The 11033-nt window shown below is 43.3% G+C and overlaps 1 protein-coding gene across 4 annotated transcripts in view; it reads left to right on the top strand.

Annotated features, from left to right (window-relative positions):
- The first annotated feature begins 7224 nt into the window (after positions 1–7224).
- The window catches only part of MOCS1 (molybdenum cofactor synthesis 1), a 30895-nt gene continuing 27086 nt past the window's right edge, over positions 7225–11033 (top strand). For 2 of the 4 annotated variants that reach the window (XM_040611509.1, XM_040611508.1), the window contains exon 1: positions 7225–7351. In XM_040611509.1, the coding sequence (XP_040467443.1) occupies positions 7229–7351 (123 nt within the window). In that variant the 5' untranslated portion in view covers positions 7225–7228. Of the gene's footprint in view, positions 7352–8800; positions 8901–11033 lie in introns of those variants that run through there. The other 2 variants (XM_040611512.1, XM_040611510.1) reach the window with 2 other exon arrangements.

The raw sequence follows: 11033 nt of genomic DNA, 5'->3' as shown, positions 1-11033 counted from the left end.
TGTCCTTGTTTCATCCTTTTTCTCTCCATTTTCTGCCATCCTGTGTTTAACCAGTATGCTCAGCCTTTCTCATGGGTATCACGTGAATGCTGTGTGTGGGGATGAAGAACTTGCAAAACAGCAAGATGCAGAATGACAGGCCAGTACTGCCAAATGTTGTTGCATGCCTTTTAGAACAGGAAAATTTCATCACGATAAACTTATTTTCTTCTGTCAGAGGAAGAAAAAAAACTTAAACAGCAGCAGTACAAAACCTCTTGACTCTAATTGCCAAGCTTAAAAAAAAGAAAAAAAAAGAAAAAAAGAAAAAAGTGAAGACATTCCACTGGCTAAGATGGAAAGACTTTCCAGCAAACAAGAGTCCATTCAGGTCATCATTAAATCAGCCTGTTCCATTTTGTGTTTTATCTTATAATTAGTTTTTGTTACACCTGCAGCATCTGAAGTTGAAAAACTGTCAGGAGACCAGATTTCCAAGGCTGGGATCCTAAATAATATATTACCATCCACAAGGAAAATACAAGGCCAATAAATCATCCTACATGCCTTTTTCCCATGAAAGAAAATAACCCATTTTTATTTTTCCATAACAGAATATTTGAGAGGCCCAGTGGTTAGCCAGTCACAAAGTCTGAGCAATCACCACTCTAGTGAGAGAAAAGCTTTAGAAGAGCAGCTACTACAGAAGATAAAGCCTATGACTTCTCAAATGTAGCGAGCATAGTTGTCATAACCTTTGAAACCTCCAGCCTGATAGGTTCTCTGAGGTTAGATTGAGTGCCATTGTGTTTAGACAGCTGCCACTCAAGGCCTTGATTTTCTGTTACCTTACAGGTTATTTGTAATCATTTATGTGAAGGTGAGTGGCAGGAACCAGGAGAGCAGCATTCTCTTCTCTGAAGATAGCATCTCGGGCCCACTTTTCCATCACCTAAGTGACTAAACATTGCACAACAAATTAATGATCCTCTGTCCCAAAACTCATAGCTCTTCCAAGGCACTGTCACATTTTCATCTCTTTTGGAAACACAGACTAGAAACTGGCAATATGGGAAACACTGGGAAAAAGAGATGAGAAAACAGTGAATCTGCAAACAGCTCCTTTCTGCCTCTCTTTTACAAGATGATAGCCAAAGACATGAAAGAGGGAAAGATTCAGTGAGATTCAGTTTGGTTAATTGCGATTCTTCATTGTGATTTGCAAGAACCGAACAGAAGTGCCTAGGGGATCTGATACGACAGAGAGAGAAATGTCTGTGGGATGCTAAATCTGGAAGTGACCTAACAGTAGCTGAAAAAAATATAGCCTGTGATATAAGCATTTACAAAACAAAAATGCCAACACCCACAAAGATGCCCTGATTTTTTTAACTATTATTTTGTTTTCTTTTGTGCCATTTTCTGCCTTGTGGTTTTCTAATTTAATAGTTCTTTGGATATAAATTAACTTTCTCAGACTGCTGTATGTTAGTTTCACTCGCCTTGATGGGATGCTTAACAGACTGGGAGTGGCTTGTTTCAGCAAAATAAACCAAGAAATAAGCAGAAAATAAATCCTATTATAGGTAGACGAAGAAGCCAGCTATAAGCACTACCACTAGTTTTGAAAGGGACAACATGGGTACACTTTAGAGCCTTGACAGAACTTGATTTCCAGGTCACATCAAACTGTTCCAACACAAAACAACAACCAAAAGTTTTGAAGGTCTTTGATCTTGCTTATTGTTTTCTTGGGATAAGGAGGTTTTTTGTTGTTGTTGATGAAATTTCTTGCTTCAAAGCAAATTAAATGGGAAATATTCATCTATTTCATAAGATCATATGTCCAGCTGTTCAACTAAATTAATTGCTATTCCAAATACAGGGACCGACCTCAAGACAGCACCTGTATTGGAAAAGAGACACTTTTGGCAATGCTTAAAGACAAAGGCAGTATAAGGCCATTTAGAGTTTATTTCTCTTCTCCCCATTTGAAGACCGCTACTTTTCTTTTAGAGCAGGGAAGGCATAATTCCTTCTCTTAGAGTACATGAAGCCAAGGACTAGATCTGCCCTTTGAGGAAAAAGGGAGATCATGATTCATTTTGTTCAGAATACAGCTGAATAGTCAGGTCTGAGAATCATCCCACTGACCCAGTGCCTTATGCCTGGAGTATTAGTGGTGCTGATATGTAAGGTACCATCACATACCACCCATACAGCTAATTTCACTCTGTAATGTTAAGCAGGGTTTCTTGAATACAGAAAGGAGGAATTCAATGGGACTTACTCATGGGAGGAGAGAGGAGGGCATTGGGAGTCCAGGTTATCTGTAGGAAAGGAAAAAGAAGTCTCGTGGTGTTTTCTAACTTTCAGGTACCTCCTTTTACCATGTCCTTGAACTTGGTTCAATATGAAAAAATGTACACATGCTAACAGATTAATCCCAAACGCACAACTGGAGCTGCCTGGGGCAGAATAAGCCTGCAGAGAGTTAAGCTGAAACAATGCATGACTTTATTTAAACTTTCCTTTGGTTATGTCCATGTCAACTGTATTAGATGGGGTTGTTCTGTGCCAGTATATTAATTCTTCTCACAGTTCTCAGGGTTTAAACACGATAAGCACCCAGTTAAACCAGCAAAGGTGTTGCAGTCAGCTCATAAACAGCCTGTTTACCAGCAACATTGTGTAAAAGGTAGACCTGTGCAATCCTGTGCTAGACAAACAAAAGTTCAGCAGCTGTCCTGCACAGACCTTTTAGATAAAAAACAGGAGGGTACAACGTCCTGCTGTTCCTCAGTTGTGTAATGCTGAAAGCTTGATGATGATATTTCATAAGGAAGCCAAGACAGAAGGGTATGGTTATGCGTAAGTTATGTCAAACGCACAGAAAGTCTTTCTCCTCCCTTCCTCCTTCCCCATCCTTCCCTTCTTTTCCTCCTCCTTTTTTTCTCCTTTTTCATTTATATCGATCTCTGCTTTTTATGCATTTCTTAATTCCCTTTCTGTAGTGTGGCTGTGCAAAAGCATGAAGAGTAAACATAGACTTAGCTTTAATATGTAGGATCAGTTGGATTCCTTGGTATTCTTCTACAGCCTGTTACTCTAGATACTGCTCAGAGAATGCCAAAAATTTCATCATTGTGAGTTTGGTAACTTGAAATAATCATTTTTTCTTTTCTCATTACTGTGAGCAGAAAAACTGGATGACATTAAAAAAAATACAGAAAGGGAAGAGGGTAATAACATGAGGGAGAAGAGGGTTTCTCCAGCACAGAGAAGGTAAGGAGAGACAGGAAAAGACAGCATTGACACCTATTTTCTAACCAGCCTGGCTGGTTCCATGCCAATAATATTCAGACCAATTTGATTAGAATGCTGGTCTTGTTCTAATTTCTTCTGCATCTGTAAAAGGCTGTTGTTTTTGTGGGAGACTTGGCATGGGTATTTACAAAATCCTTATTTGTAATTCTGTATGTTTTTTGAAACATGCTTTTTAATTCCAGGGGAGCATTATGTCCTAGAGAACTGTGTGTTGTTTTGTGCCAGCTACCAGGAAGAAACACCAGAAGGGCTCTCATGACTCTTTGTAATGAGGGAAACAAACTATAGCAGAAGCCTCTGCTGTATCAGCTCACATGGATTTCTCAAGTGTAGATAAGAATAATTATGCAGTGGTGTGCTTTGAACTGAAAAATGCTATGACACTCATGAGCAACTGTGAAATGTCCTGAGCTAGTCATTTGTACCTCACATATGCCCTGAAGTTTAACAGTGAAGCTCTAGCCTTGTGGTAGTTTCTTTAAAGGAGTGCCTATGTTGCTCACTAGTAACAAACACAGAGAGGGACAATACAAGAAATAGACAAATCCATCAGCACATCTTGCAAAATCGAACAGTCATTTCGTGTTCAGTTTGCAGGAAGTTGGTCATGGAGGCTTGCTCTTGGCTTGCACTAGGCTAAGCACTCCAGCAGTTTTTCCTAACTGCAGTCCCAACGCAAGCCCTGGCTGTATTCCAGCCACAAGTGAGGACAGGATCAGGTCTTCCACTTTGCCCTGTTTTTTCCCAGGCACGTTGCTCAAAGTTTCAGCAAGATGTTGAGAAACTCCTAACAGATGCCTAGTCTGGACAATGAGGCAATCATGGTTCAGTGTGGCAGATCCATCCAGCTCACATGTTGTTCTCTCCTGAGACTTTATCATTATTATTATTATTATTATTTCATTATGAACATAGTTTTAAAATCTAGTTCAGTGCTTTTCTGAAGCATGAATAGCATGGGAAGTAGTCCAGCACTTTGCATTTTCGTATTGCTCTGGGATAGGCTCACAGAGGACACTGGTACATGGCCTGGACTCTGCCCTTCAATTGTCTGTGTGGATGTAATGCTCCTTGGCAGGCACACAGATTTTTATGAATGGCACAGTGCAGAGTCTTTTGAGGAAAGCTAGTCAATCCCTGAACGCGCAAGAGTACTGAATGAGACCTGTAAGGTGCTAAGCATGAATTCAGCAAATTTTTGAAACAAATAAATAGCTAAATAAGACATAGCTAATCTAGGCTGCCTGAAAGTCAGAAAGGCAGGTGACAGCAGGAAGGTCAGGAAATTTCTTTCCTTGGAATTTGGGCAGAATTAATCTCTGCCAAACACAAGTGAATGTCTGCATAATGTCAAACAAATGAAAGACAAGTGGCAAGACTTTCTGTGGATCCTAAAATTGCCTTGAGTAACTCGTAGCTTCACTAGAGTGACAGTGGTCTGTAGTTACATAGGTATTATTTTGCCATGGTTAGAGTATCACATAGAAATTCGGTTACAATGCAAGGGCATGGTGTTGTGCAGCATCTTGGCCTAAATATACAAACCTCAAACCTTTAATTCTTCATGAGTACTAGTCCTTCAGAGAGCTACTGTCTCATATGTGCAAAAAAAACCCTTACTCTTCATGACCTATGACATGACTGTATCCCGGTAAAGTTAAACCAAAATCATCTCTTATGCAGATGCTCTTATTCCATTACATTTATTTTCGTTTTATTTAATTCTGGGCAACTATTTCTGTCAGACAGCAGTAGTTACTTCTGAGTAAGAGGTTGTCTTTGGAGGTGTAAAAGCTGATTTTATGCTGTTTTAATGTGATATGCCTATATTTGTACAATCTGATAAAACTGGAAAAATACAAGGCTTCAATTATGCAAAGATATTGCATTTCTTACCTTTCCTGATATGCTTAGCCCTGCTATATTCAATTGGATTACAGATGTAAGTTAAGCTTAACATAGCCTTTAAGTAAAATAAAGTAACTATAGAACCATAGCACCAGACCCTTCATTATAAGAAAGAATGTTCACTGGAGAAAGATATTAAGAGAACCTGTGGATTTCTTTTAATGCTAATTAAGCAAATGAGATTTTTTTTCTTATTTTGAGATTCTACCAAATTTTGATCTTTATTCACTTTACATCTAATTAAACCTTTTTGCAACTGAAAGGTTCACTGAATCAAGCAATTACTACATTTAGTATGAAGCTAAAATGCTTTCTGTATTTCAGCCTTCATTATCACCTGCTGTTCAATTAAATTTAGGAAATCCTCTAATTATAGTTATTCCAGTCCTACAGGGAGAAGTGATGCTTCATAAAGCTACTGCAAATGCAGACATCAAGCTCGCTTCTGTATCCTTTGATAACTGTAATTAAAGTCAGTATTTTGCTTTGTTATTTTCTCTATTGTTTTGATCTGTATATATGTTACCTTGAAATCATACTGACAAGCATAGTTTCAGAATAGATATTTGGCCACATCACAGGTCATTGAAGTCTGGTTTTCTTTTCAAATGGCTTCAGCTTTGCGAGGGAAAAAACCCCAAACAAACAAAAAAACCCCAAACACAAAGAAATGTTCATTAAGTTTTCCTGTTAGTTTCTATCCAGCCTAAAGACTGAATAAAGTCTAAAGTCTAAATGCTTAAGACAGAATTGGACAGAAGAAGGTGTCTTGCTACACAGTAAAGGTTTAAGTATAACCTGACTAAACATTCAAATCTGTACCAGCACGTGTAACTATGTCTTGAAATAACAGCTGACACAAGCAATTATAAGGCCCAGTTACTCATATATCAACAAGTACTGCACAGGTCAAACGCTAAAGGATTAACACTGTGCACAGAGTTGTTAATGTTTTTACAACCATTAGTTACAAACCCAAATACCCCTGACACAGCAATTTGGTAACGGAAAACAAAATTACTTATCTAGAAGAGCTATCACAGAAGCAACATAGTGTATAAAGGTGTGAGTTTTACTCTTAACAGCTACAACAGCTGCACAGTTCTAAGGTTAGAGCTGTAAAAATAATTTAGGAAGACACATGTCTTTTGCAAGAGTAGCTGATGTGATTCAGGGAAAGAGATACAGGAAAATTTTGGGTGCCCGAGCCCTCCTTTTATGCGTGAAACAGGTTCAGAACAACTGCCTTAAGTTTAGCTTGGCAATGGGCGACCATGCTCTGCAGACCCATTGCCCAGGGGTGCACAGTGGGCCACCAGACACTTCACTGTAAGGCCCCTTGTCTGTGAAACACTGAGAGCATATGGGAAGAGTATATCAGTCTGGAAAATGAACATACTGTTTTCTTATGCCTCATAAGACTCATTGTGCCCCATTTAGCTCCTGTGCCTGTTTTCTGACAATGTTTTACAGATTGTACTTGAGACTTGGGCAGGACTGTGGTGGAAGTCGTCATTTCCACCAGAAATGTTCCCTAGTTGAGGGTAACCGTGTTTCCTGGCCTTCTGTCCCTGCAGGGATACGTACCCCGTGTGTGTGTGAGTCCTTCAACGCCTGCACTGCCCGGGAAGGCAGCCAGCAGACAGGGCCAGCCTGCAGGCCACAGGCCCTGCACCTGGCTTTTGGAGGGATGAGGCGAGGACAGGGCAAGGCAGGCAACAAAGGCTGCCAGTGCAGGTTTTGCCCTTGCTGCTGAGCGACGCGGGGCTCACAGGAGCTGCCCGGCTCCCCTGCCCCTGGAGGGCACGCCGGTGCCGAAGGATCTGGGGCCCGCCACCGCCCGCCGCTCCCTCAGCCCGCCCGCCCGCCTCAGCGGAGCGGACTACGGCTCCCGGCGTGCAGCGCCGCACCTGCGTCCGCTCTGATTGGCTGCCTGCCCCCGCCCTCCGCCGCGTGACGGAGCGAGCCCGGCGGCGGCGCGGAGCCCCCCGCGTGCTGCGGGCCGGCGAGCCGCATGGCGGGGGCGGCCTGGGGGCGGCGCGGCGGCCTCGCGCTCCTGCGGGGGGCGCTCGGGGCGGCCTCGCGCCGCGCCTGCAGCTCCGGGGCGCCCGTGAGGGCTCCCTCCGCCGCCGCTCAGGTGAGGGGGGCGCGGGGCTCCGGTGGGGGCTGCGCGGGAGGCCGGCGCGGGGCAGAGCGGAGCGTCTGGGGCCGGTAACGGGCCGGGACCGCCGCCGCCGGAGCGGGCGGGCGAATGGGAGGCGTGCGGCCGCCGGAGGTCGTGTGCGAGGTTTGGAGTCCCGGGCCGGTGCCTTGCACTTCGAATTAGGAGAACGTAGTTTGCGGAGGGGCGCTTGTGGTGGCCCGGGCTTGGCCTGGCGGGGCCCCCGGGGGCAGCCAGCCTCTGAGGGTTCCCCTGCCATCAGCGGCGGCGGCGCGGGGCTGGCAGCTGCCGGGCGGGCGGCACCGAAACTGCCCCCGGCTCTCTAACGGGCACCTTGCCATCTGTCCTGGAGCGATGGGTAGTTTCTGCGGTGACCGTGACCTGGTTATATGGGGGAAGGCAGAAGAATCAACAAAATGCCTACTGGTACACCGTTCTGTGTCCTTACTCTGTTAAAATGTCACCCTTACTTTGAAAGCAAGTAGGGTGTTCAGTCTCTTGGGCTGACCCAGTTCCGTGTTCTTTCCCAGTCAAAGAAGGGATTACACAACGCCGTTTGATCTGCCCAGGTGAAAATGGAGTGGTCTGGCAGCTTTCGGTGCCCACGGTCCGGGGGGTCACGCCAGCTTTGCGCGGGGCTGCTTGTTCTGGCGCCGGCGGGGAGCCAGCGCAGGTGCTGTCCAGATCTCGCTCCTCCCGGTTTAACTTCCAGTCACCCAGGTGGATTCAGTCTCTTTCCAAATGCAGGAGAAAAAGCTGCGCAGGAATGCAAAGGGTCTGTAACTGCCTAGCAAAAATAGGGCACGACATGCAGACTAATCCCAGCTGGGACATGATTTATTGATTTACTTGCAATTGCACGGCTGGCTTTAACAAGAAGAAAATAAGCTAAAGCTACTAGTGACAGTCTTTGTGTCACCAGAATTGTACGTGTTCACTAGCACTTATTTCAGAAAGTCACAGGGAGTTGTGTGTTGCTTTATTCAATGCTTACCTGACTTGGGAATCTAGAAAGGTTATTGAGTTTCTTTTGTTTTTTTCTACCTATCTACTTTTTTATAAATGCTGATCAGAATTACTTCTAATGACTATCTATAAGTCGATTAGTTCTAACATATATTCAGGAATACTTTTGAGAGAGCTTGGTTACAACATCCGTTTCTGAAAGCCCTATTCCCTTAGGGGATGAAAGCTACAGTGGTTGGAAGAATGTGGTGAATGATCAGCGTGTGTGGCATAGTAACCCTGACAAGTGTGCTGGGGCACTGGCTGATAGTCTGCAGGGCCTGAGAAGCAAGCTAATGCAAAAGCAAAGGCGGTGCAAATGTAGCAACTATACAGAGATAATATACCCATTGCTCCTTTCTCTTCTGTGTCTCTCCCAGGTGTCGTCTCTGGAGAGGAGCAATTAGCATTACAGACATAGGGGACAGTGAACCGTGCTTTCAGATGATGGGATGTTAAAAAATTCAAAACAATGATGAATACTGCTTGTCTGTGTTCTGGGTTGGATCTGAAAATGTTGGTGGGTTCTGTTTAGTTTCAAGAGATTTCAGTTGGGTGCAGGGGGTGCAAATGGGAGAAGACAGCACTAGACTCTCTATTCCATCCCCTTTAAAATGGTCCTTCCAGCTGTGGAAGGAAGAACTCTGTAACTCAGGAGCTTCAGGAGACAACTGAAAGGTTGCATCCACGACCATCCATTGTAATTCTTTAGGTTAGGTTACAAACCATGGGGTCAGTATGGCTGCTGTGTTGGCATTGTGTCGTGAACTTAGGTTCAACTTAGCGCCTTTTTAGCGTGTTCTTACATGCTGTTTTTTGAGACAGTGGGAGAATGTGTGCATGCTATCTGTTCTGTATCCTGTATTTGCTGTCTGTAATTACATCTGCTATGAATGCTTGGTAAATGACTCCCTCCCCTAGAAACACGTAATAGCTTTTATTCACTTTTTGAATGTCCATTAAGTCCTTATAATGTTCTCTATATGAAATATGTGGTGAAAATTGATGTATTTCTAGAAGTGAAATGATATTGACCAGATAATCTGACTGGGAAAATAGAAGGCTGTGAAAATTTATGTCAGTTTTGAAGGTGAAATCAGACATACCTGGGGAACTGATCCTAAATTGTTGACAAAAAAAAAAATAGAACTTGATCTGTGCATTATTGGACTGTGTATTATTAGTCCATATATTTGAGCCTGTTTGTATCTTAGTATTCTAGATACAGTTGTCAGTCTCAGAGATGTGTGCAGGGTGGAGTCCCTTTTTCAAAGACTGGATAAGGGCAGGTAGCAATAGGCACTCTGAAAGCAACGTTTCTATGGTGGATCGACTGTGCAAGTATTTCTTGACTAATTCACAGTTACCAAAGGGAAGTCTGATGCCATCCTGTCATCTTGAACACATGATGATACATGTTCAAATTATGCTCTTGAATAATAGTAAAAAATCTTATAGGATTATATATTTCTACTACAAAACTGAGTATTTTTCAGTAGAATAGGAAAAGTAATTTGTACTTTTTATATTTTATTTGATTGTAAGCTGGAAGTTAATGCAAAAACCTCAGCTTTTTGAAATGAAGGGGGAAGATGAACAGACTCTTAAGATAGTGAGGCTTAAGAGCAATAGCATTAAGGAAATGAGCATTATTCTTTTTATATCCTACTCTAGATGTATCATTTCCAGTAAAGATCTTCTGTATCCTGATACAAGTTTCATTTTAGCTTCCTCCATCTGTTCATGTAGATCCCATAATTTAAACATAACCACCTGAAATTTTCTGTGGCCTCAATGAAGTCGTCACCAGTGGGATAATGGGGAGAGGCCAGCTTGTCTAGAAAGACCTGGTATGGTCCCTTCTTGGCCAGTCATGTCTGAAACTGTGTCCTGGAGCTCCATTTTATGAGTAGCTGGTCAAGGTCCCCGAGCAGTGCTTTCTGTGCCAGTAACCAGAACTGTAGCATGTTGTTTGAGGTCAACTGCTGGGCAGCAGCTGCTGAGCCCTCAGAAAAACATTTGTCTTGGACTTCTTAGCTCAGACCTCATTTTGGCACTTGGCCTATTTAGACCCATTTCAGCCTCTGTGGTTGTCTAATTTCCAGGTTGAACAAGGACACTGTCACTGCTTCTCTACAGACTAAGTTATTAAAGACGAGGCATGAAACAGAAGAGATTTGCTGAGTTTTGCCCATGATGCTGGCCCAGCAGCGTTAGGTACTACAGTGAGGCGGCAGTGCCATTGCACAAACCCAACAGGACTGCAGAAGCTGCAAGAGCCAGTGGGTGCAGGAGCAGCACTAACAGTGTCATAAATACACAGGTTGTGGTGGTCCCTGAGGCCTGTGCAGAAGTGTTTTCAAACATTAATTTCATAGTGCACAAATATCACTGGGGTATAAGGTGAAGGTGGAAGGGTGGAGCAAGTATAGTACTCGATCTTCAGTTTGATAAATAAGTAAGAGCTCTGTTCTCTTCCCCCTTGTGTTCAACTGAGCCTTTCCAGTATCTGTCAGTTTGTTGTGTTCCTGGTGGTTGTTAATACCTCTGGTGATGGCCCCCAATTTTACTGAATTGTTAGAAGAGTTCTCCTGGAAATCACGGGTGAATTGGCAGGTCTGAAGTGTTGACAGCTTGTCAAAATGTAGCCACT

Source organism: Falco naumanni, chromosome 12 (assembly GCF_017639655.2).
Source record: "Falco naumanni isolate bFalNau1 chromosome 12, bFalNau1.pat, whole genome shotgun sequence".
Lineage (NCBI taxonomy): Eukaryota > Metazoa > Chordata > Aves > Falconiformes > Falconidae > Falco > Falco naumanni.
This window is presented reverse-complemented; position numbering and strand designations above follow the sequence as displayed.